Here is a 24,169-nt window from a genome sequence, read left to right on the forward strand (position 1 = left end):
AAAAAAAATAAAAAAAATCATTAGCATGTATTTTGACACGAAAAGTTATTTGAAAAAGCAACCACAATCACATTGCATAGCGTGTTTAAAAGTATGGTTGTGGTTGTTTTTTACAAAGTGTTTTTCACTTGTAAATGTATTAAACTAATATTTTTTTTTTATTTTTAAACAATTATTTTTGATATCAGCATATCAAAATGATTTGAAAATACTAAAAAAATATTAATTTAAAATAAAAAAACTTTTCAAATATTTTTAAAATTGATTTTCAAACATAAAAACAAACAATGTCAATAGACACGAGTACTTTTATGGTTTTTATAAAGTAATCAATATATTTTATTAATTATTTTATTGATCTTCTTTAAAAAAAACAAAGAGATACAAGAAATAAAAAATACTAGATAGAAATATTTTTATATTATTTTTTCTTTTTATGTGTTTTTTTTATTTCAAAGTAGATTCTGAAACATAACTAATAGAATCATAAAAAATTCAAGTAAACACCGGGACTACAACGCTGATCCAAGCGATTTTTTTGTCATTTAAAATTATACATATTGGTACTTTAAATCTTTTTGAAATATAATATATGTTTTAATTAATTTAAATATTCGAATTAACTTATCTATACTTTCAATTAATTTTATAAACTTTAAAATTAACAATTATATATTTCAATGACTATCATATTAATAATTACATAAATTAAACTTGAAACTATAAAGGAAAACTTTTTACTTCAAAATTCTTATCTAATATGATAATCTTACATTGCAGTAAAGTGGGTTTGGGCTTGGCAAATTATTTTGTCTACCTATGAATGCAAATTTCAAGAAAATATTTTATTGGTGGGCTTGAAAAAATAAATTTAAATTTTATTGATTGAGATCACTTAATAAAATATTAAACTCTATTAATTTTCTCTTGATAGGGAGTAGGTTGCACGTTCAAGTGAAAAATCCAAGCTCAACTTCTTTTTTTTTAATTCAATCCTCCTGGATTTTTTTATTCTAGGAATTAACCTAGTGGTATATATAAACTTCTCGCAGTAAAAAATTTAGTGCTGGATAATGCTTGATTTGTCATAGTAAAATAAATTATGCTGACCTGGAGCTATTAGTGTTAACCATGCTTTATACTTAAATAATATGGGGATACGTTGTGTTTGAAAATATAGTGTAAATTATGTTTCTAAAAGTTTTAATTATTTTTGTTTAAATTAAATTTTTTTATATTTTTAAATTTTTTTTGATGTGTTTATATTAAAAATAAATTTTTAAAAATAAAAAATTTTATTTTAATACATTTTTAAGTGAAAAGTATTTTTGAACCGTTATCAGTACTATAATAAAAAATAATTTTTTAAAAATATAAAATTTTATTTTAATATATTTATAAGTAAAAATCACTTTTAATCATTATTTTTATTACAATTTCAAATAATTATTGTAGCCACAATCCTCTCACAATATGTATGGTTTTTTATTTTTAAATATATTAAGATAATATTTTTTATTTTTTAAAAATTATTTTTAATATCAAAATATTAAAATAATTTAAATTATATTTTTTAAAAACATTTTTAAAATATAAAAAACAAAGGAACTTATGTATTGCATTGGAAGCGCTGTGATATGTTCCCTTGTCTAGCGCAACGCGTGGCACCGAAATCACAAATGTGATGTCGCTGGAGATGCTCTCTTTCTTCTTTCCCTGTCATCTCATGAAATTCGCATTGGTCTATCTATAATTTTTATTTTTTAAGCTGTTATTTTTTCTTTTGGTCATTTTGTAAAATTTAATTTATTTTTAATTATATATTTAAATTAAGAATTCTAGGTGATTTTCTTTTTAAGATAAGTTTTTCTGTTTTATTATCACGGGTATTTTTGTGATCTAAATTTCAAATTTGGTTTGGAAATAAAAAAGGAAAGTAAAGTAAACTTAGGATTTATCGGAGACAAAAAGGGATGGGGCCTTCTTTCTTTATTTTTATAGAAAGCTAACCTGGTTTTTTTTGAATTTTAAAAATATTTTAAAAAAATTTCATTTTTATTTTTATTTTATTTTAAATTAATATTTTTTATATTTTTAAATATTTTAATATCAAAAAATAATTTTTAAAAAATAAAATAATATTATTTTAATATATTTTTAAATAAAAATTAAAAAACAACTACATCATCCTATCACACTCAAAGGTACTCAGTTCTATTGAAAATAGAGGGAGAGCGTTTTGACACTATCAAATAGAGTGGTGAGTAGGTGACAACTCTCTCTGGTTCTTAGGGTTCCTGCTTTGCTTTTACCCTTCAAAATCTTTCAGGTATTTTTTATAGCAAAACCCATGTTTCTCAGATGTCTACTGATGTCATTTTTCTTTGTTTTAAGTGGACTCTTAACAAAGCAAGTGAGGAGTTATTTTTTTCCTGGTGGTCTTGTGGTTGACTCTTCGCAATGTTGCACTGTTTCGTGAAATATTGTGGGTTTCTTTTTTGTTCTGTGGGCGTGAACTTGTTCTTGAGCACTTTATTACTATTTTTTTTGAAGCCTAGTTTTCCATTTGTATAGAAAACCCATTTCTCCAGTGTTTGAGTGGGTTTTGGTTTTATTTTTGCAATTTTTTCTATATTTTTGGTTTATTTTTGAAGGGTTTATCTTATCTTCCGTTTCATCTTAAAAGGTTCAATCTTTGCAATGCTGCTCTGTTTCTTCTTTTATAATGTTTTTTTTTGTCACTTATTTTTTAATCATATCCGGTTCAAATTTTTCTTTCTTTTTTAGTTTGCTTTCATTCTTCTTTTATAAAGAAAAACACAACTTCTTGTTTTTATTCAAATCTATTCAGGGTTTTTTATTTTTATTTTTATGCTTATCTGTTCTATTTCTGTTTGCAGAATTTCATAGATTTGCCGAGTTTCTTTAATTGGAGGTAGTATTTTCTCCAAGAATGGACATTTATGCTTGTTATGATACATGCATGCAGGTTTTCTTGCATTTTTGGTGATTTTTCTGTGTTTTCTCTAGTCATTTTGGTTTATTTTAGTAGTTTTGTGTTTCTTTGTGAAAATACTTCAATGAATTACCTTACTGTAAAGTTTAATTATTTTTTCTTTGTTTAATTTTAAGAAACATTCTCCTTCTGTTTCAGTAATTTTAATCAAGTAATAAAGGGTTTCAAAGTGCCATTTTGACTTTTATCGTATACTAATTTATTTTGCTAATGTTTTAATAAATATTTTTTCCCCTTATATTTGTTGTCCGAATTGGTTCTATTGTGTAACTTCAATAATGTTTTAAATTAATTCTTTTCGTTAATTTTTCTTGGTATTTTTTAAAGTCTGAATTTTTCCTAGTATGCTAATCCTGGACTTTGGGGTGTTTTCTTTGGTGCTTGTGAATCTAAGCAGTAGTAATGCTTTAAATGGATGGCATTTTTCTTTCAATGACTTTGAGGGATTCTCCCTGATGTTCTGCAGTGCCACGGTTTCCTGTTTTGTGTGTGACTTATTAATTCGCGCTGTGCTTTGTAATTGGTTTTAGTTTTCTCCTTTTTTTGGTGTCGGGTTTACGTATGCTTTTCTGTTCCTATCACCACTAAATTTTCTTCTTAAAATTTCATTGATAGCTGTCAAGCTGGACACAAGCAATTTCTCTGGAATGTAATAAGATTTGAATGCCCAGATTCTTCTCACACAAGTTTGGTTTGGGAGTCTACAACAATGCCCCTTGCATGATTTGTTCACCAAATTGTTTCCCTCAACTTGGATTCCTGCATCCTCACTTAGTGGTGTTTCCATGACAATGATCAAGTTGTCTTAACCTCTTTAGGTTTAGTGGCACATAGATTCATTATTCTTGTCATCAAGATTCTGTCTAGTTTCTAATGAAGCTAGCATCCAGTCAAACCAATTTTTAAGTTTTCAGTTCTATCAGCCATTTTGCATTTAGTTGTTAACCTGCTTTTGTTTCAAACTTGTATCATCTCACTGTTGCATTTCAGCATTTAGTGCCTGTTAATGCAATGGTCAATGTTGTGTGATGTCTGCTGGAACTTTGTTCATGGGTTTGCTTTGTTGTTGTGTTCCTACAAATTCATATATTGTTGACTAGAAATAACTTCTTGTACAGGCTATGATTCTTGTGCCTGCCCCTGTCTTGTATTGTTGCCGTTGCCGTTGCTGTCAGTCTTATTTTTATTAGTGGTTTCATCTTGTTTTCATTTCAGAATATGGAGTCAGCTGATGAACAAAATGGAAATGGGTCACAAGAAGCCCTCCCACCTCCCCCTCCTGATGTTCCACCAAATGTTGTTCCAGTTAAAGCTGAACCTGAGCCAGTCAAGAAAAAACCTCTGCGGGTTCCAATAGCCAGGCGTGGCCTTGGATCCAAAGGCCAAAAGATGCCTCTATTGACCAATCACTTTAAAGTCAATGTTACTAATACTGAGGGATACTTCTTTCACTACAGTGTACGGGCCTATATTTCTGTCCTGTATTTTTTAGATTTCATCTCAATCTTATTCTGCATATATTTCAACTTACCTGATGTTATACAATCAGGTTTCCCTTGCTTATGAAGATGGCCGCCCTGTTGATGGTAAGGGTGTTGGAAGAAAGGTGATTGATAGGGTGCATGAAACTTATGATACCGAGTTTGGAAAGGATTTTGCTTATGACGGTGAAAAGAGCTTGTTCACTGTTGGTCCCCTTCCTCGCAACAAGCTTGAGTTCACGGTTGTGCTTGAGGATGTAGTATCTAACAGGTTTGTATACATTCTTCTTGCGTATTCAGGCTGCAGCTGCTGCTTTGTTTAACCTGGCCTGCTCCCTCCATTCTTTTTCTGTCAATTTAGCCCTATCACTTAATCAGTGCTTTCTTGTTTTGTTTACAGAAATAATGGAAATGCAAGCCCTGATGGTCATGGAAGTCCAAATGAGGGTGACCGAAAGAGGTTGCGCCGTCCCTATTACTCCAAGACATTCAAAGTGGAGATCAGTTTTGCTGCAAAAATCCCCATGCAAGCCATTGCAAATGCCTTGCGTGGTCAGGAATCAGAGAATTCCCAAGAAGCCTTTAGAGTGCTGGATATTATATTGCGACAGCATGCCGCCAAACAGTAAGTGAAACGCATTATTGTCATTTTTTATTTTGATTTTGGTCCTATTTTATTCTTAAAATCTTTTATGCTGGCCTATGCAGGGGCTGCCTCCTTGTGCGCCAATCCTTCTTCCATAATGATCCAAAAAATTTTGTGGATTTGGGAGGTGGTGTTCTTGGCTGCAGAGGTTTCCACTCAAGTTTTAGAACATCTCAGGGAGGCTTGTCTCTTAATATTGGTAAAGAACATACAATTGTTGCTGTCTGAGTTTCTTGCTAAAATCATCTCCTCTTGTTGTTTTTCCTCACTTGTCATGTTGCTCTCTTATCAGATGTGTCGACGACCATGATAATACAGCCAGGTCCTGTGGTAGATTTTCTAATTGCCAACCAAAATGTGAGAGATCCATTTTCACTTGACTGGGCGAAGGTAACCCATGTTTCTGCATGATTCTTTCTCTGCTTTTCTTCTTTTTTGCAGTTCTGAAGTTTTGTTGATTATTTCTGCCAACAGGCGAAACGAATGCTCAAAAATCTGAGGGTTAAGGCTAGTCCTTCCAATCAAGAGTACAAGATAACTGGGTTGAGTGAGAAGACTTGTAAAGAACAAATGTATGCTTTTCTGGTGCTGTTATAGTATTAATTTTTTTTTTAGATACACCCTATATATCCTTGATTTCCCCCTTGTTTCTATAGGTTTCAGTTGAAACAAAAAAATGGAGGGGATGGTGGGGTCGAGTCTGTTGAAATAACTGTTTATGATTATTTTGTCAATCACCGCAACATTGATTTACGTTATTCTGGTGATCTGCCATGCATTAATGTTGGGAAGCCAAAGCGCCCTACTTATATTCCTCTTGAGGTGAGTTGATATTTTATTGATCTGTTTGAATGCATAAAGAACGAACTTTTGTTTATCATGCATTAATTTTATATTTCATTTTTCAGCTTTGTTCCCTGGTGTCCCTACAACGCTATACCAAAGCACTGTCCACACTTCAAAGGTCTTCACTGGTGGAGAAATCACGGCAGAAGCCGCAAGAAAGGATGACTGTTTTATCTAATGTAGGTGTTATACCTCATCTCATGGCTATCACGGTTCTTGAATTTTTCACATGTGCCGTCTTTAAACCATTCTTCTTGCAGGCTCTGAAGAGCAGCAAGTATGATGCTGAACCTATGCTACGCTCGTGTGGCATTTCAATCAACCCTAGTTTCACACAAGTGGAAGGCCGTGTTCTGCCTGCTCCGAAGGTATATATATTTTTATTTTGATATTTCCAATTTGAAAGGGCAATGAATGTAGAACATGAAAAGACTTCCCCTGCACAGTAGCTTTAATTGTTTTTCTAAATTGATGTATTCATAGGATATAATCATGATGGCCTTTGTTGCCATAATGTGGTGGAGCTCTATTAAAATATCCTTTTATTGTTTACAGCTGAAAGTTGGGAATGGGGAAGATTTCTTCCCAAGAAATGGACGTTGGAATTTCAATAACAAGGTGATTATTTGCTTTTCCTCCCAATTATGATTCTAAATTCTCTTTCTCACAAGATTATAAAATTCTTCTGAAGAAACTTGTGGAGCCATCTAGGATCGAGAAGTGGGCTGTCGTGAATTTCTCAGCTCGCTGTGATATACGCAACCTTGTACAAAATCTCACAAAATGTGCAGAGATGAAAGGAATTGTAAGTTCCATAATTTTGCATTAATTAATCACCTTCATAATTTTGCACTTCATTGGAAATCCTTTCTTTTCCCCCCGGATGTGTAGCCCATAGAAGACCCTTTTGATGTATTCGAGGAGAATCCACAATCAAGACGTGCCCCACCAGTGGTTAGAGTGGAGAAAATGTTTGAGCAAATTCAGTCTAGACTTCCTGGGCAACCAAAGTTCTTACTGTGCTTGCTTCCTGAGAGAAAGAATTCTGATATATATGGTTTGTTATGAGATCAAGTCTTTGATTTGCAATGATGCTCTACTTAGTTCTTCTTGATAAATAGATGTCATTGATTTTCAAGGCCCATGGAAGCGTAAAAATCTTGCTGAATATGGAATTGTCACTCAGTGCATTGCGCCTCAAAGAGTTAATGACCAATATCTTACCAATGTTCTCCTGAAGATCAATGCAAAGGTGAGCTATTACATTAATTTGTGTCTTCTTAAGACTTTGTGTGCCCTTGTCTTCTTGTTTTGATTGCTCTTTTGTTTAATTTTTAGTAACTTTTGAGGTATAATGTGTAGTTAGTATTTGGTAATCTGATGGTGCACCATATCTACTCACTTCCATGCAGCTTGGTGGGTTGAACTCTATGTTGGCTGTGGAACACGCCCCCTCATTACCTCTTGTGTCGAAGGTTCCCACGCTTATCCTTGGGATGGACGTGTCCCATGGCTCTCCTGGGCAGTCTGATGTCCCTTCAATTGCTGCGGTACTGCTTTTTGGCTTTTATTGGTTTCCTGCTGTGAATGACTATCATTTTTGCTGGTCATTGTAATTCTGTAAATTAAACATATGCTATTAAAAAAACTGCTTCTACAATTTCATTTCAACTCTTTCCCCTGATCTTGGTATCCTTTGTTGGAATCCGTAGGTAGTCAGCTCCAGGCAGTGGCCTTTGATTTCTCGCTATCGGGCATGTGTGCGAACACAATCCCCAAAGCTTGAGATGATTGATTCATTATTTAAGCGAGTGTCTGAGACTGAGGATGAAGGAATAATTAGGTGGGCCTTTCTATTTAGAAGCTGTTTGATTGAACTATATGGAGTTATGTATTATTTCAATGAGGGCAGAGGGATTTTAGGTGGTTTAACCACCTCAATAGCCTGTTGGAAGTAAAAAGGCTGAGCAATTCTCTAATGTCATTCATGTGAAATTAAAGAGATTGAGTAATATATGTATTTCCTTTCTATTACAGGGAGCTTCTGTTAGACTTTTATGTGACTTCAGGAAAAAGGAAACCCGATCAGATCATCATATTTAGGTATACCTTATGGCACTTATCTAAACTTGGCTGTAATGAAGCATATCCGATGTGTTGTCTTTTCCTTTCATCGGTAATACTAGTGCTATTTTATCAGTTTAAGAAAAAATTCTGAGAGGAAAATATCATTGGATACTGCTTTGGGTCTTTACGTAGCTATGTATATGTTTTAGGACTTTGTGCATATGTTCTCTCTATGAATTCTTTGTCTGACTTGTATTTTTATTTGCAGCTACACATGCTTTACTTTTGAGCTAACTGGTCATAGTTGACACTCATTCCTATACTCATGTCAGCACAAGTAAATCTTCATTTGGGAACTATTGTTCAACAATTTGACATGTATTTGTTTGTTTTAGTGGAGATGAAGATGTGAAGTTGAGGTTGTTTGAATGTCCAAAGTCTTTTTCGGAAATGGCATTTGTTGGGAAATAATGTTTCATGCACATCTTGTCTCATTTGTTGTGTATTTCTTTGTTTTCATTTGCATGATATGCTGCCTGGTGAATTTTACGAGATTTATGGAATTGCCATTCATTATAATTGTAGCTTTACGCTCCTGCAATGTTTGATTGAATCTTGGATGTAGATTTATTTTTTCATACATGTGAAGAGGTCTCAAGAAGATGTTTCATGTGGATGTTAGGTAGTTTTGTACATTGCTTAAACACTCCTAATCAATGTGATTTTTTGTTTTAGGGACGGGGTCAGTGAATCACAATTCAATCAGGTCTTGAATATCGAATTGGATCAGATAATTGAGGTATAATCTATTGCTCTTCTATTTAATTCTATGCTTGACAACCTATATCCTCTGTGGATTGTGATTTTTTTTGGGTATCAAAAATCTTGTCATGTTTTTCTTCAGGCGTGCAAGTTTCTTGATGAGAAGTGGTCCCCAACGTTTGTGGTAATTGTAGCTCAGAAAAACCACCACACTAAATTTTTCCAACCTGGATCTCCTGATAATGTTCCACCTGGTAAACCTAAAAAATAATTCCATACTGACTTTGATTTAGGCATAAGCCTAGATATCGACATAACCATGCATGTTTTTGTTTTCAGGTACTATCATTGACAACAAAGTCTGCCATCCAAGAAACAATGACTTCTATCTCTGTGCTCATGCTGGGATGATTGTGAGTGTCAACATAAACCACTGGAAATTCTGTTTGAAACTGATACTTGAAATTTTTTGTTGTGCTGCCCTTTGATTTTGAGAGACATGTTAGTTTCTCCTTGTTTTCCATGTGCATGTAATTACTGACCTAGTTCAAGGCTGTTAGCAAGCCCTCCCACGTTTTATTGCATAAAATTACCCCTGAATGTTCTTTTTTCTCTTGGAATTAATTAACAAAGAAGAGTACCTTCTCAATAATGTTTTCATTTTGTTTTCCTTTGTCTTTCAAATCTATCCCCAAATATCTTCTGCTTGTGGCATGGCATCTATCGCCACTGTTGCTGTGTGATATGCTTCACATGTTCTTTTTATGTTTGTTTCTATTTCCATAACTCATTGTTTTTTGTCTATTTGAGTTGTACTTGAAATTGTATCCGTGGAAATTTTTCTTGCAGTGATAGTGGTTATAAAAGTAGGAGAGATTTCAAAAACTCCTGATCATCTTGTGATGTCCTAGAATAGAAATGGTAATATTTGTATCATGGGCTTGTTTCTGAGTAGGGAGGTCTTTGAAGAGCATTTCAAATTCAGGGATTCCCTGCCCTCTCTCAACAGGTCATGTATAGGAGTAAAAATTTCCAATACATTTATTTAGTTGAAGGGAGTTCTATTTTAATTTTTAACTTTTAAGTAGTTTGAAAGTTTTGCTTGTGTATTATGAAGTTCTCCTTTTGTTTCTATTTTTTAATTGGAAATTTGGGTTGCATACTTACGAGGCAACTCTTTTGACTGAATCATTGACGCTTTTCTATATTCAACTGTTTTCCATGCATATGCCTGCAGTACTTATTGTTAATTGTTAATGTGTGTTTAAGTTCTACTATTCTGGTCATCTTTTGTTGTTCAGGGGACTACAAGGCCTACTCACTACCATGTTTTGTTAGACGAGGTTGGTTTTTCAGCAGATGATCTGCAGGAACTTGTGCATTCCCTCTCATATGTGTAAGTAGAATTTTAACTCTACTCTGGTTTAATGATATGTTCTGACCTTTAGCAAACTATTACCATGCTTATCTTGTTTGTAATTGACACTGCAGATACCAAAGAAGCACGACTGCCATCTCTGTAGGTAAAACATGCTTCTATCTTGGTGTGATTTATGGTAGGATCTGATGTTAGCTTGAGCAGATTTCCTCCTTGTAGCATTATTAGTTTGAACTAAGGCAACATTTGGCTTTGGAGTTTGTGTGCTTTTTTAATTGATTTTCGAAGTGCTTTGCATCAAATTGATGCCTTTTTAGGTGGCTTTTATACGAGGAAGTCCAAATCATGCCCTTTCAGATGAAAAGTATTTTCTGTTTGCTGAGTGCTGATTTTAAATTTTTTGAATGGTGTTCATTTAATACGTGCTACCCTTTGGAGGTTGTTATTGGATCCAACATTGTTGCATTTAGTAGACTTGTATTGAGATTCAACAACCACTTTAGTTTGATCAGAAAGGGACACTTCTATAGTTTATCCAAATCTAATTGTTCTATTATTTTGCAGTTGCACCAATCTGCTATGCCCACCTGGCAGCTACTCAAATGGGCCAGTTTATGAAGTTTGAAGACACGTCCGAGACTTCCTCAAGCCATGGTGGGGTGACATCTGCAGGAGCTGTCCCTGTCCCACAGTTGCCGAGGTTGCAGGAGAAAGTTTGCAATTCCATGTTCTTTTGTTGAGCATGCTAGCCTTTTTACTCTCTATGTAAATAAAACTAGATGAACAGCAGGTGTTTGGGGTTTCTGAATTTAGTGCAGCCTTGCTGTGGTGGAGTTTAGTTGAACACCATGTGGTGGATCCAAGTATATTGTGGTCGGGCAAGTATGGGGTCCTACACCTAGGCATAGTGATGCCATTTGACACGTTTTGGACCATCTTGGATACTGCCTCTAGGTATGGTCACTTGCTGATGGCTTGTCACAGTTTTGCATTTTGTTCAGTTCTTGTTTCTGTGCACAACGTCAGCAAGCAAAATCCGGTGCATGCACCATCCTGGGTTATATGGTATTTTGTAAGTGGATGATGTTGCTTTATGCATGCTTGAAATTTGCCATCTGAATGCTACAGGAACACGTCGTTTTCTCAAGTGACTGCTGGAGTACTCTTTCCTTTTCACTGAGACTCTTATGATTTGCAGAAATCAGAACGATATTGTAAAAAATTTGTACAGGTATCGAGTTATGAAAGTTTGAGGACGCATCCGAGGCGCGTCCTCAAGGCCACCATATGCATACATCATTTAGACACCCTAATTCTCTTCCACTCATCCTCTGCCCGTTCTTCCAAATTTAAGAAGGCAGGGGGGAGGACAGTGCCAGATAATGTGGAAAGGACAGTGTCATTTACTCAGACATCACATTTTATTCTCGAAGACTCACAGCTGGAATCTCCCAAGCCCTCTATTTCTTAAACTAGCTCAAAATCCTACTGAACAAATCAACTTGACAGGAAGAGGGAGGAGCTAGCCCATCACAGCATAGGAGGTGAACAGAGCAAGAAGCACGGCGAGGCCGTGGCTAGCACTCTTCGATGGACAAACATTTCCGACGGCTAATGGCGCAGGATCAGGTGGAGGATATTGAGCATGGACTACAACTTTCATCCCTTTAAAGCAGTACCCACGACCACTAAGAAAGTAAATATGGTCTTGCCTCTGTGAGATTGAACACATCCCGGCCAGCTCTTGTAATGTTTGCTATGCAGTTTTTGTCATTGCAGTTGTTGTAGTTAATCCTGTTCACCTCCAGAACACTGTAGCGGGTTTTGTCGAATACAAAGTCTTCACAAAGCAGAAATCCAAGTAATTATGAAACATTGAAGAACATCAAGGACTCGAAAGAAAATTGAAACTCAGGAAAACCACTTACAGAGCCAGTCACCTGCGTAGAATTCTTCATGCATAGCCGAAGCAGTGAAGTTCATATTCAGTGCCCAAGTTTATTTTCCTCCTCCAACTCTATGGAGAACTGGCCCTCTTCATTCTGCAGTGCTCCATAATATGTTCACCACAGTAATCAACCACAAAAGCATGTTCTTCAGGCTAAAAACCTCCATTTTCGCCAATCTTTTTTCAATCTCACGAGTGCTGGAGCTTCGCGGAAGAGTTAAATGGTACAAGAACATGCAAATCTTGAAGCAGGTACCAGTTGGCAACAATCCATTTAGCATGAACAGGTTGTGATATAAGTAGCTTCATCACCAATATTTCATGGGCTGAAGTTTTTTTTTCTAGAAACAGCAGTATTAATTAACAGGATTAAACTTCCTTGGCAGTTCCTTCTAATCCAATAATCACAAGTTCCAATGGCAGCTACTCATCAAAAGGATAAATTGTGACAATTCACTGTTGATTTTGCTTTTTATCAATGGAGAAAATTCAAAGCAAAGAAGTTTTCATATGCCCTGAAGCTTAAAACAATGGCCACCATCAGGCACCAGAAACAAACACAATCCATAACAATTCCTTTGTGGACAACCTTATACAACATATAAATAATGTATATCAGCTCCTGGAGAGTTAAAGGATTGCCCAGGCCAAGAGAACACTAGTAAGCACAGCCATTAAGGTAGCGACAAGGCCACCAAATCTTGATGGAGAACCATTTTTGATACTTTTAACACCAGTTAATTGAGATGGGGAAGGGGCAGGCTGAGGATTTTCAACATTGATAGCAACTTTCATTCCTCCAAAGCAACTGCCACCGCCATTAATGAAATAATATGTCTTGGCCTCATTCACTTGGAATACATCTCGACCTCCCCTTGTGATATTCTTTATGAAGCCCACGTCGTGGCAACCTTCATAGCCTGTCTTGTTCACCTCAAGAACATTATAAAGTTTCTTGTCGAATCCAAAATCTTAGAAAGAAAAAGAGAAACATGTAAGAAGAAAATATACACTAACACACACAAAATATTGAAATTAAATGTGTAATCATATCATCAAAATCTTCATTAAGCACACAGTACATCATTAACATTTATACAAATGAAATTCTTAGCATAACAATGGTTATAGATTAACCTAAAAAAGGAGCAATGGTTATGGATCTTTTCAATTTAAAGAAGAACCCTACAAGTTGCATGCTAGTTTTTAATCTAAGAATTTGATTTGCATATCCCGATTGAAGGATAGGATGAAAATAAAAATAAAAATCAAGAAAGAACATCTACACGCAAATACATGGAAGGGTTTAGCAAAGCATGATAGTAGAGGAAAATAAAAAATGGAACTTACAGAGCCAGTCTCCCGCATGGATGTTTTGACGTGCAGACCATTCAGAGAAGTTAACGTTAGGTCTCCATGTTTCTTTCCCTCCTCCTACATAAACAAGTGAAGCATTCACCATACGCACTGTGACAACCATCGTCATCAGCACTACTAACATTTTCCTTAAACTTTCCATTTCCTTGCTTTGTTTTTATTTTTTTGTTTTAGGGTTTTGCAAAACTATGAAGTTGTAGATGGCCTTTTGTATCCCATGGATGTGTGTGTACGTGCATGTATCTATTTATGGAGATAATTAATTTGAAGAGGTAATCAGGGCAGAAATGTAGCGCTAAAACAAAAGGAAAGTGACAAAAACCAAGGGAATTAAATCTTTGGGATGAGCTAATTAACCATTCGGGTCAAAGGAATCGTGAAAAATATTGATGATTAATGCTATATCTTTACGAGTTTCCTAAGAAAATATTGATCACCATGACAGAGGTTTGAATAAATTAGTGGTGGTTTGATGCTAAGTTTTCTCTAAGCTACCATCTTGCTTGGTCTAACTAATATTTATGGAATATTATTTCATTAAATCACATCAATTAATTAAGTTATTTATGGAATATTATTGATCCTTGATATGAATCTAGAAGCTTTGTCATTTTCTTTTTATTACCCGAGATAGATTAATATAGGCACAGTAGAGAAGAGGGATGTTGATTATAATTGACATGGTAAAAGTACACAAGTGCAAGGACAAACAGAGAGCGGGCTACAAGGCCTCCCAAGAAAACCAGAACCATGCTTCACAAGAAGCTTTCTTGCTTGAAGGGAATGGTCTAACAAATAAGAGGCTCAAACGCGAAAGAATATTTGTGAGAGGTGAGATAAGATTTCTTAGGATTACGGCTCAAATTCTATCTCACACAGATTTGCAGATATCACCCTTTCCATCCCCAGAAGTTTTGAAGATCTTCAATTTGATTATTGAGTCTCTGAATTTTTCATAATAGTTAAGCATTTTGATCCTTCAAAAACATCACATTATATATGTTTCAACTGACATTCAAGGGGAGAAGCTTCGTGGGACATGGCACCCCAGAAGTTTTGAAGATCTTCAATTTGATTATTGAGTCTGTGGATTTTTCATAATATTTAAGCATTTTGATCCTTCAAAAACATCACATTATATATGTTTCAACTGACATTCAAGGGGAGAAGATTCGTGGGACATGGCACATCACAAGTTTTGAAGATCTTCAATTTGATTCTTGAGTCTCTGAATTTTTCATAATAGTTAAGCATTTTGATCCTTCAAAAACATCACATTCTCTTCTTGATCATTTTTAAGTATACTCATTTTAAATTTCATCCTAATAGCTGATACCCCTTTCAAGAAATCCCAGTTCCACCCTTGCTGACAGTCATGCATAAATGCCTGTACAGGGCTTATTTGATTCACATCGAAGGATGTGAATCCAAGTTCCTCATCGTAAAGAAAGAAGGAAAGAAAAACATAGAGAAACCAACTATACATGTCTATTTCAAAACAAATCAGAGATCATACAGAGCTTCATGTAATCGTGCGATTTATTTGACCTGATCAACTCCTATTTCCAACTGTACAAATGATCTACTGGAAGCAACTCAGATTAAATTGGACAACAGGTCAGAAATTGCTACATATAGCTAAGAATCCTGTCAGCCATGGTAAAACAAAGCTCGTCAATGTGAAGTTTCACTTGGTTAGAGAAGCCGAATAGCCAAGGCAGTCAGTCCAGTCCACTGAGAGTCAGAAAAACAGCTAGCTGACATCTTCACCAGGCACAATCCCACAGGCAGATTTGAAGTTCTTAGAGCAACTACTTAAAACCTGTTGCTAGGTATTCTCATCAAGCATATATATATCATGTAATCTCTTGTGGATCAACACATGTATGCGTTGTATGATTTTAAACTTGTATCTTTCAGTAGAATATGGTAGGATAGGAAAGAAAGCTACCGAATGGAATTGTTATAATAATATATTTAAACAAAGCTGGCGTGAAAAGTAACTTGATTTAATGCGAGACCTTTAGAGGCTCATAGCCGATCAGTTTCTAGCTTACATGTTACACACGATCGAAAGGGACGATTGCCTACAATAAGGTCTTGATGGGTTGGTAAGGTTAAAGGGCAAATTGCAAGAGAGCCTGGTGTTAGACGCAACAGAACAGTAAGATGAGCATCGAATTCTACTTGTACTTCATGTTTTAACTGGAATTTTGCTGCTTCAAGTAATAGACTTGCTTGTCCATGCATATATCAGGGCATCGCACCATCATTGCAGGCAAGGTGAGAACGAGCTAAAGAAACATCCAGAAATAGTGGATAGGTTGCTCGGGGAAGAATAACACAGCTTCGAGGACTTCCTAGCTGAGATGGTAGATGGAGATCCAGCAAAGCAAATCCATGGTTATACTTGCTGGATATGCATATTCTCAGTCGATGTTAGAGTTTGATATATAACTCATATATACAACCTTGTTGTGGCACATGCCTTCTCGAACAAAAACAAAAACAAAAACAAAAACAAAAACTAATCCATTCTCTCGAATAATTGGAATAAAACACTCAAATTAACAAACTCTATTCCATTCTTCCATGGAAAGGAATGTTACACTGATAATAATTATAATTAATAATATTACCATCTAGAAAACTCCATAGTCATCTCTAATAACACAACTAATTAATACTCTGTACCCATCCATAAGAGGCATTAAGTTATGTCGATCGGTTCTGTCGACAAGTCCTTTAAATCATCCGTGAGATTAATGATGCATTTGTGCACTAAGAACACAAATACGATGAATACGAGCATAGCTACTCCAGCCGCAATATAAAGCACAACGCCTCCCATCCTTCAATCTGCTCGCAAACTACAAAAAAACAAGAGACAGAGAGTTAGTTAGCTGAGCAGGTGATCGAGAGAGAGGAAATAATTCTGAATTGAAGAAAAACTTTTTTTCCAGGATGAAAATTAAATATTTAAAGAAGAACCATAGGCCATAGTGATCAAATTGGGTTTAGGCATGCAAAAGAGATACTTATCCTGGATTGCATGCATTCAAGCTTTGCTAGATATTAAAAACAGGAGAGAAGAGCTGAGCCAAAATTATTACCAATGCAGTGGAGAAATCGACTTGATCAACGTAAAAGTTTGCAAAAGAGTGTAACCCTTAATGCTATATTTATACTTAACCATAACCCACAGGACTGCCGGTACCATGTATATGAAATAGGTTAAAGAGTAATAAATGCAAGTAAACAGGAAAATTTTACTACGTATTATAAATGTATTAATTTTTTTTTCTTAAAAGACAAAACCACCTCTTCCTGTATAAAAAAGGTGGGATTTCCTGTTCTATTAATCAAATTCCAAGTAAAACTCCCTATTCTACTATATATGTATATGCATGTGCCTCCTGGAGAAATCTTTCCTATATATATATATATATATATTATATATTATAGTGGTGAGATTTCCTATATATTTATTCATTAATTCTACTATTTTTTCCTATAAAGAAGTACCGGCCCGGCCTATACATGGATTATGGTTAAGTATAGATATAGCGTTGATCGAGGGTCACAATTTTTGGTAAGCTTTTCACGTTGATCAAGTCGATTTCTCTGCTGCATTGTTTAAGGGTAGGTTTTGTCAACTGTCTGCTAATAATTTTGGCTTAGTCCTTAAGGGTAGCTTCTCTCCTATTTTTAATATTTAGCACAACATGAATGTATGCAATCCTGGATTAATCTCTCTTTTGCATGCCTATTTTTTGTTTTTGGTAGACTGCAAGCAGAAGATTGAAGGATGGGAGGCATGGTACCTTATGTTTCAGTTGGAGTGGCTGTCTTCGTGTTTATCATATTAGTTGTGTTCTTTGTGTACAAATGCATCATTAATCTCAAGGATAATTGAGGGCTTGTCGACAAAACTTGCGTGGCAACATGAGATGACTATCGTGTCAATACACTCAGCCAAAAATCCAGAATCCAAGAGAGTTTTTCTTTTTGAAAAAGAACTGTAGTACCCGACCACTGCACTCCTCACAAATCTACCTATACATTACAAGGAGTCTAACTCATTCTCTTAAAACCAGCATCTATTTATGATAAGATAGTTTTTATAGCTAATATTAAGAGTCCTAAATTGTATACATTCTTAAGATTATATATGGTAACACCTCCTCTTAAATTGATACTGGTAAGTCAACCAAAAAATAATGTCATCATCGAGTTATAGCTTTAGTGAAGACATTAGCTCAATATGTTAGGAAGAGATATCACCTGAATTTTCAAGGTATTGTCATGAATAAAATAACAATCAATCTCAATAAATTTGGTACATTCAAGAAAAATAAAATTGGTGGCAATCTGAATAGCATTAGTGTTATCAACATGAAATGGGGTAGAGGTGACCTAAGAAAACCTAAGCTCCTCGAGAAGACCGCACAACCATACAATTTTAGAACAAGCAATAAACATAGCATGACACTCGACCTCAATGGAGGATTTAGAAACATGATCTTGTTTCTTACATTTCCAAGAAATTAAAGCATCACCTAAAAACATACACTAACCTATAGTAGATTGACGTGTATCTGAACACCTAGTCCCATCAACATCACTATAGGCAACAAGTTGAAGAGAGGAGTCAGTAGGAAAGAACAACCCATGATTATGAGAACCTCGAAGATAACGGATGATGCGTTGAACTGCAACAAGATAGAGATGCAGAGGAGAAGACATAAACTAATTGACCTGAGGAACAACATATGATATATAAGGTCGAGTAGTGGTCAAGTAGATAAGACTTCCAACTAGGCTTCTATAGAGAGTAGGATCATCTAGCAGGTCCCCTTCATCTTTTTTGTATTTGACATTTAATTTCATAGGAGCATCAACAAAAAAAGTGTCCTCTAAACCAGCCAAAGTGATAAGATCTTGAATATACTTATGCTGGTTCATAAAAATACCATTGGGTCGATGATGAACTTCTAATCCTAGAAAGTATGTGAGCTGGTCAAGATCTTTCATATGGAAAGTTACATGTAATTGCTGTTGAAGTTTAGTAATCAAACCACAGTCAATGCCAGTAATGATAATGCCACCCACATAAACCAAGAGAAGGACTATGCGCAACGCAGATGTGTGGAAGAAGAGAGAAGGATTATACTGACTTTGTGTAAAACTAAAAGAAAAAAGTGTATTGGGAAACTTCTCAAACCAAGCCCGGGCCGCTTGTTTAAGCCCATACAAAGAACGTTTTATCTTACAGAAATTGTGAGGAGAAGAAGTAGTCATATTAGAGGGGAGCTTCATATAAATCTCTTTCTGGAGATTGCCATTAAGAAAGACGTTCTGCACATCTATTTGATGCAATTGTCATGATCATGAAGCGACAATAGCTAAGATGGTTCAAATTATGGTTATTTTGGTGACAAAAGAAAATGTCTCCTCATAGTCAACCATATATTCATGCTTGTTACCTAGAGCTACAAGGTGAGCTTTGTACTGTTCTAAAGATCCATCAGAACAAAGTTTTATAGAGAAGATCCTTTTACTCCCAATAGGTTTGACTGTAGGAGGACATGTGATAATATCCCAAGTGTGGCTCTTCTCAAGAGCTTGAAGTTCTGCTTACATTGCTTTTTGCCAACATTTATATTCCATGACCTGTTTGTAGCAAGAGGAAATGTAAATAGTGGATAAAGTACTGACAAGAGAAACATGAGAGAACAATCCATACCAATCAGGGGGTTGAGAAGGATGAGTAGATTGATGAAGAGTGGTGGAAGTAGGAGCAGGATCAGGCACCGAGTTAAGATCGGAAGGGGGCACAAGGGAAGTGAAATTAGTTTCATGTCGACAATGTCTTTCATACATAAAACCAGGTTTGAACCTTTTCGCAATGTTAGGGGATTAGAAAAACTAGGCAGAATAGGTAAATATGAAGATGGCAATTCAACATGAGATGAAAAGAAATAATTATTTTCAAAGAAAATCATATTCTTAGAAAACCGTATATGATAAACATGAGGATCATAACAAACATAACCCTTTTTAAGGATACCATCACCAAGAAAAACACACTCAACAGACTAAGCAGTAAGTTTATGTCGTTCATGAGCAGGGAGATGCATAAAACAAACATAACCAAATGTATAAAGATTAAAATATAAAGGAGAATAACCAAATGACTTAAAGAAAGGGGAGCATTATTTAACGTAGGAGAAGGTAAGCGATTGATTGAATGAATTGAAGTAGAAAGTGTTTCACACAAAAAACAAGGAGGAATAAATGATTCAAGTAAAAGAGTTCTTACTACATCAAGAAGGTGATGATTTTTCCTCTCAACTACACCGTTTTGCTGTGGTGTCAAAGGACAAGAACGCTGAGAGATGATCCCTTTGCTTTGAAGAAAGTCTTAAAACTCATTAGATATGTATTTGCCGCTAGAATCAAAGCATAAGACCTTGATGCTGACAGAGAATTGAGTTTCAAGAAGTGCAAAAAATCGCTTAAAAACTAAAAAAATTTCAGCCTTAGCCTAGAGGAAGTAAACCTAAATAAAGCGACTAAAGTCATAAATGAAAGTAACAAAGTATTTTTAATGAGTATGAGAAACAACAGATGCAATCCCTTAAACATCATAATGAATAATATCAAAACATCTGGAAGCACGAGATGCATGATGAGGGAAAGGTAGAACTTTACTTTTGCCAAGTTTGCATGATGTACAATTCAAAGAAAGATCAATAAAATAACATGCTTCATTTCCTAATGATTCAGAATTAATTAATGTGCAAAGTACATCTATGAATAATATCAAAACATTTGGAAGCGCAAGATGCATGATGAGGAAAAGGTAGAACTTTACTTTTGCCAAGTTTGCATGATGTATAATCAAAAGAAAGATCAAGAAAATAACATGCTTTATTTCCTAATTGTCACACCCCCACAAAAAATTTATAAAGGCACGACATCGGCTGGCGATTTTCGTTGTGTTCTAAGGATTTGGTTCTTTTGGAGTCGCCACCTAGTATTTGGTCACTAGAAACCCTAACTGGTCTTTCAGAGATTCTAAGGCAAGGGACTGGTTGCGTAAAGGGAAGGTACTAGCACCCCTAATACGCCCTACCTGAGGTAAGCTGCTTGGTGTTTGGTTTGCTCTATAGTCTATGGTGTTGGTGTTTTCTAATCCCGTCAACTCGTAAATCGCAAGGAAAAGAGAATAAAAAAAAACGAAGAAAATTTCACAATTCTTAAAAAAACAATTACTTTTCACGACTCGTAAACCGTGGAGAAAAAAAAAATAATTTTTGAAATGTTCTCGATCGCAACCAAAGCTTCTTTCAAACATGTGCGTTGATTTATTACTCCCGATAATATTTTGGATGTTCGTCCTTTTAAGGATTTCTTCATCCAACATTAGCGGTGAACAATAACCACAACTTCTCCTCCCAAAATAAGATTTTTATAGTTTTTGGAATATTGGCCAATACCCTTTGGAGTTTTACAAACAGGTTGTAAAATCCACAAATGCAAGAAAATGATTTGTGTTTAAGAAATCCATGCGAAAACACATTTTCAAAAAAACTTCCAATATATTTTTTTTTTTATATATAAAAAAGAACATTCAAAACATGTTAGTGTATTGGCCGTATGCAACACGCAAGAAAATATATTTTTTTTTTGACGAAATCGGGTATTTTTAATACTGAATTTGTATCTCCACAGCATAAAAATACAAAACTAATATTAAGTCATTTTTAAAAAGATGTACAAAAAAATCAATAATATTTTTAAGGAATTTTTAGAATTTTTTTTGAAAGCAAAAAAAAATTTTATCTTTGAAAAATTTCAGGTGTCTCGACTAAAATCAGATATTTCAAATACTGATTTTATACCTCCACAATATAAAAAAAATACAAAAACCCCCTTAAAAAATATATATATATGAAAGGAAAGTAACAACATTTTTTTTTAGATTTTTTTAGATTTTTTATAAATATTTTATATATATATATATAACATATACACATATATATTATAATTTATAATAATATATAATATATTATAGGGCTGGGCCGGCCCAAATGAATGGGCCAGGCTCAGCCTAAAAAAAGAGACGGGCCGATCTTGGCCCGAGAAACAAACGTGGGCCGATCTCGGCCCGAAAAACTCCTACGGTCTGGGCCAAGACCAGCCCAGACTTGCAAGGCTGGGCCAGCATCGGGCTGGCCCAGCAGCCCCAGGCCCAGCGGGGGAAGAATTAATTTTCTTCCTCCGCCTCCTGCATGCAGAATGCATGCAGGAGGCAAACTTGCAGAAGACACAAAAATGGGGGGAAGAAAATGTACCTGGCGTGGAGGAGGTGGTCGCTGGCGGTGGTGTGGCTCGTGCACGGTGGCTCCGGGCGGCGGCGCTGCGGCTGTTTCCAAGTGTTCGGTTCGCTCTCTCTCTCTCTCCTCTCTTTCTCCTCTCTCTCCCGATCCTCTCTCCCCCGATCCTCTCTCCCCTTTTTTTTTTTTTCGTTCTCAGTGGCTGTCGGTTCTTGGTTTGGTTTTGGGTTTTTTTTTTGGTTTCGGTTTCTTTCTTCTTGGTTTGTTTCTGCTCTTCTCTCTCTATTCGGGTCGTTCTCTCTCCTTCACTTCGGGTCCTCTTCTTTTCGGTTTTTCTTCTTTATTTATAGGGGCAGAACAGGTGGGAGACCATGGTTAGTGCGCCTTCAATCACGCAACGGCTGGTCGGCTCTTTCGGCGGTGGTGGGGGCGAGGAGAGAGACGCGGGAGAATTTTCGAAATTTTTGCCTTCGGTTCTGCTAAAACGGGGGAAAGGAAGAAGATGAACAGTGTCGTTCAAAACGACACCGTTCTGGTCTTTTTTTTTTTTTTTTTTTAATGAAACGGCGTCGTTTTGGGTAAAACGCGCCGTTTCATTTAAATGGCTAAACTTCAAATCAGTCCCTCAAATTCGGTCCCCGCCCCTCTTGTTGGCCGCCTTTTTCATTTTGGTCCTTGGCCTCTGATTTATGCAATTGAGCCCCTAATTGATCAATAAACTTCCAATTTCTTCAATTAAGCCCCTGAAACAATTCCAAACAGACCCCTCTATCTTTGCGCCTTCTCCAAATTGGTCCCTGGTTTTGAATTTTCTTAATTAAGTCCCTAATTGGCCCTTAAACTTCAATATTTATGCAATTAAGCCCCTGATTTGACTTAATAAATTCCTAAAAATCATAATTTGGCCCCAGAACTTTAATTTCTTCTAATTAAAGCCCAAATTGACTTAAAAATCAATTTTTTCTTGCAATCAAATCCTTTATAAATTCAAATAAAATCCAATTAAGTCCATAAACATCCAAATTTGGGCTTCTCCTCAAAATTCAAAATTTCCTTCTCAATAGGGCTCTCATCCTTCAAGAAAATACTGTCAAAAATCCAATCTTTGTATCTTTATACTCCTTGACCAGTTTTCTAACCATTTTCTGAGTGCTTCTGCCTTCCGTTATTTTTCTAGCCTCTTTTGGCTATTTATTTTATTTTTCATGGGGACCCAAAAATGGGTTACAACAGATGCCCCCTCTTTATAATACTTACGGAGCATGGATTTTGCGCAGTAAGTGTTATAAAGATAAACCCGAAACGGAACTCCCGAAACTGATCCGGTCAAAGCTTGATTGATCTGAAACTTTGTCCTTTATAACAATCCTCCTTAGCCCAAAAACTATGATCAAAACTTAGTCATCTCGAGATCCTTATCCAGCGATCCTCTGAATTCTTACATGGAAATCCATCCGAGATCCCATCTGGTGATCTCCTTTAACCTGGAATCCCAACCGGCGATTCCTTTACAAAAAAATGTGTGTATGGTCTCATTATGATGGGTGACCTGCCCGAGTGGAAAAGGGAAAAGAGTGGTCTCATTCTTTGGGTGACCTACCTAGGGGGAAGAATGGCCTCATTCTTATGGGTGACCTACCCATATAAAAAAATGGAGAAGGGTCTCATTGTATGGGTGACCTACCCAAGAAAAACGATGGTCTCATTGTATGGGTGACCTACCCAAGAAAAATGATGGTCTCATTGTATGGGTGACCTACCCAAGAAAAACGATGGTCTCATTGTATGGGTGACCTACCCAAGAAAAATGATGGTCTCATTGTATGGGTGACCTTCCCAGAAAAATGATGGTCTCATTGTATGGGTGACCTACCCAGAAAAATGATGGTCTCATTGTATGGGTGACGAACCCAAGAAAAGTGATGGTCTCATTGTATGGGTGACGAACCCGAGAAAAATGATGGTCTCATTGTATGGGTGACGAACCCAAGAAAAGTGATGGTCTCATTGTATGGGTGACCTACCCGAGAAAAATGATGGTCTCATTGTATGGGTGACGAACCCAAGAAAAATGATGGTCTCATTGTATGGGTGACGAACCCAAGAAAAGTGATGGTCTCATTGTATGGGTGACCTACCCGAGAAAAATGATGGTCTCATTGTATGGGTGACGAACCCAAGAAAAGTGATGGTCTCATTGTATGGGTGACCTACCCGAGAAAAATGATGGTCTCATTGTATGGGTGACGAACCCAAGAAAAATGATGGTCTCATTGTATGGGTGACGAACCCAAGAAAAATGATGG

General features: G+C 35.8%; 2 protein-coding genes across 5 annotated transcripts; one reads left to right on the top strand and one right to left on the bottom strand.

Moving 5' to 3' along the window:
• The first annotated feature begins 2,190 nt into the window (after positions 1 to 2,190).
• On the top strand, positions 2,191 to 11,343 carry LOC118046974 (protein argonaute 4). 4 transcript variants are annotated; one of them, XM_035056087.2, is made up of 24 exons: positions 2,208 to 2,329; positions 2,901 to 2,935; positions 4,232 to 4,474; positions 4,566 to 4,768; positions 4,898 to 5,122; positions 5,206 to 5,342; positions 5,436 to 5,533; positions 5,618 to 5,715; positions 5,800 to 5,965; positions 6,052 to 6,168; positions 6,250 to 6,357; positions 6,545 to 6,607; positions 6,681 to 6,794; positions 6,881 to 7,046; positions 7,129 to 7,241; positions 7,402 to 7,539; positions 7,702 to 7,832; positions 8,027 to 8,092; positions 8,792 to 8,855; positions 8,961 to 9,072; positions 9,158 to 9,231; positions 10,120 to 10,214; positions 10,310 to 10,341; positions 10,761 to 11,343. In XM_035056087.2, exons 3-24 carry the CDS (start codon positions 4,235 to 4,237, stop codon positions 10,934 to 10,936), a joined length of 2,736 nt encoding a protein of 911 aa, XP_034911978.1. In that variant the 5' UTR covers positions 2,208 to 2,329; positions 2,901 to 2,935; positions 4,232 to 4,234; the 3' UTR covers positions 10,937 to 11,343. The 4 variants fall into 4 exon arrangements, with proteins under 4 accessions (XP_034911977.1, XP_034911978.1, XP_034911980.1 ...); XM_035056089.2 differs by lacking the exon at positions 2,208 to 2,329 and adding an exon at positions 2,383 to 2,485; XM_035056088.2 differs by lacking the exon at positions 2,208 to 2,329 and adding an exon at positions 2,567 to 2,686.
• A 1,431-nt stretch (positions 11,344 to 12,774) lies between these two features.
• LOC118046985 (early nodulin-like protein 20) lies at positions 12,775 to 13,624 on the bottom strand. The gene is made up of 2 exons (XM_035056106.2): positions 13,495 to 13,624; positions 12,775 to 13,115 (listed from the first exon to the last, which is right to left on the bottom strand). The coding sequence occupies exons 1-2, from the start codon at positions 13,622 to 13,624 to the stop codon at positions 12,775 to 12,777; spliced, it is 471 nt and encodes a 156-aa protein (XP_034911997.2).
• Between the last annotated feature and the right edge of the window lie 10,545 nt (positions 13,625 to 24,169).

Source organism: Populus alba, chromosome 1 (assembly GCF_005239225.2).
Source record: "Populus alba chromosome 1, ASM523922v2, whole genome shotgun sequence".
Classification (NCBI taxonomy): domain Eukaryota; kingdom Viridiplantae; phylum Streptophyta; class Magnoliopsida; order Malpighiales; family Salicaceae; genus Populus; species Populus alba.

Bases quoted from the DNA above. Each gene is read 5' to 3' on its own strand.
- LOC118046974 (XM_035056086.2), top strand. From the start codon at position 4,235: ATGGAGTCAGCTGATGAACAAAATGGAAATGGGTCACAAGAAGCCCTC. The intron at 8,093-8,791 runs GTATACCTTATG...TTTTTGTTTTAG, and splicing joins GATCAGATCATCATATTTAG to GGACGGGGTCAGTGAATCAC. The intron at 9,073-9,157 runs GTAAACCTAAAA...TTTTGTTTTCAG, and splicing joins TCCTGATAATGTTCCACCTG to GTACTATCATTGACAACAAA.
- LOC118046985 (XM_035056106.2), bottom strand. From the start codon at position 13,624: ATGGTTGTCACAGTGCGTATGGTGAATGCTTCACTTGTTTATGTAGGA. The intron at 13,116-13,494 runs GTAAGTTCCATT...TTTCTTTCTAAG, and splicing joins CCATGCGGGAGACTGGCTCT to ATTTTGGATTCGACAAGAAA.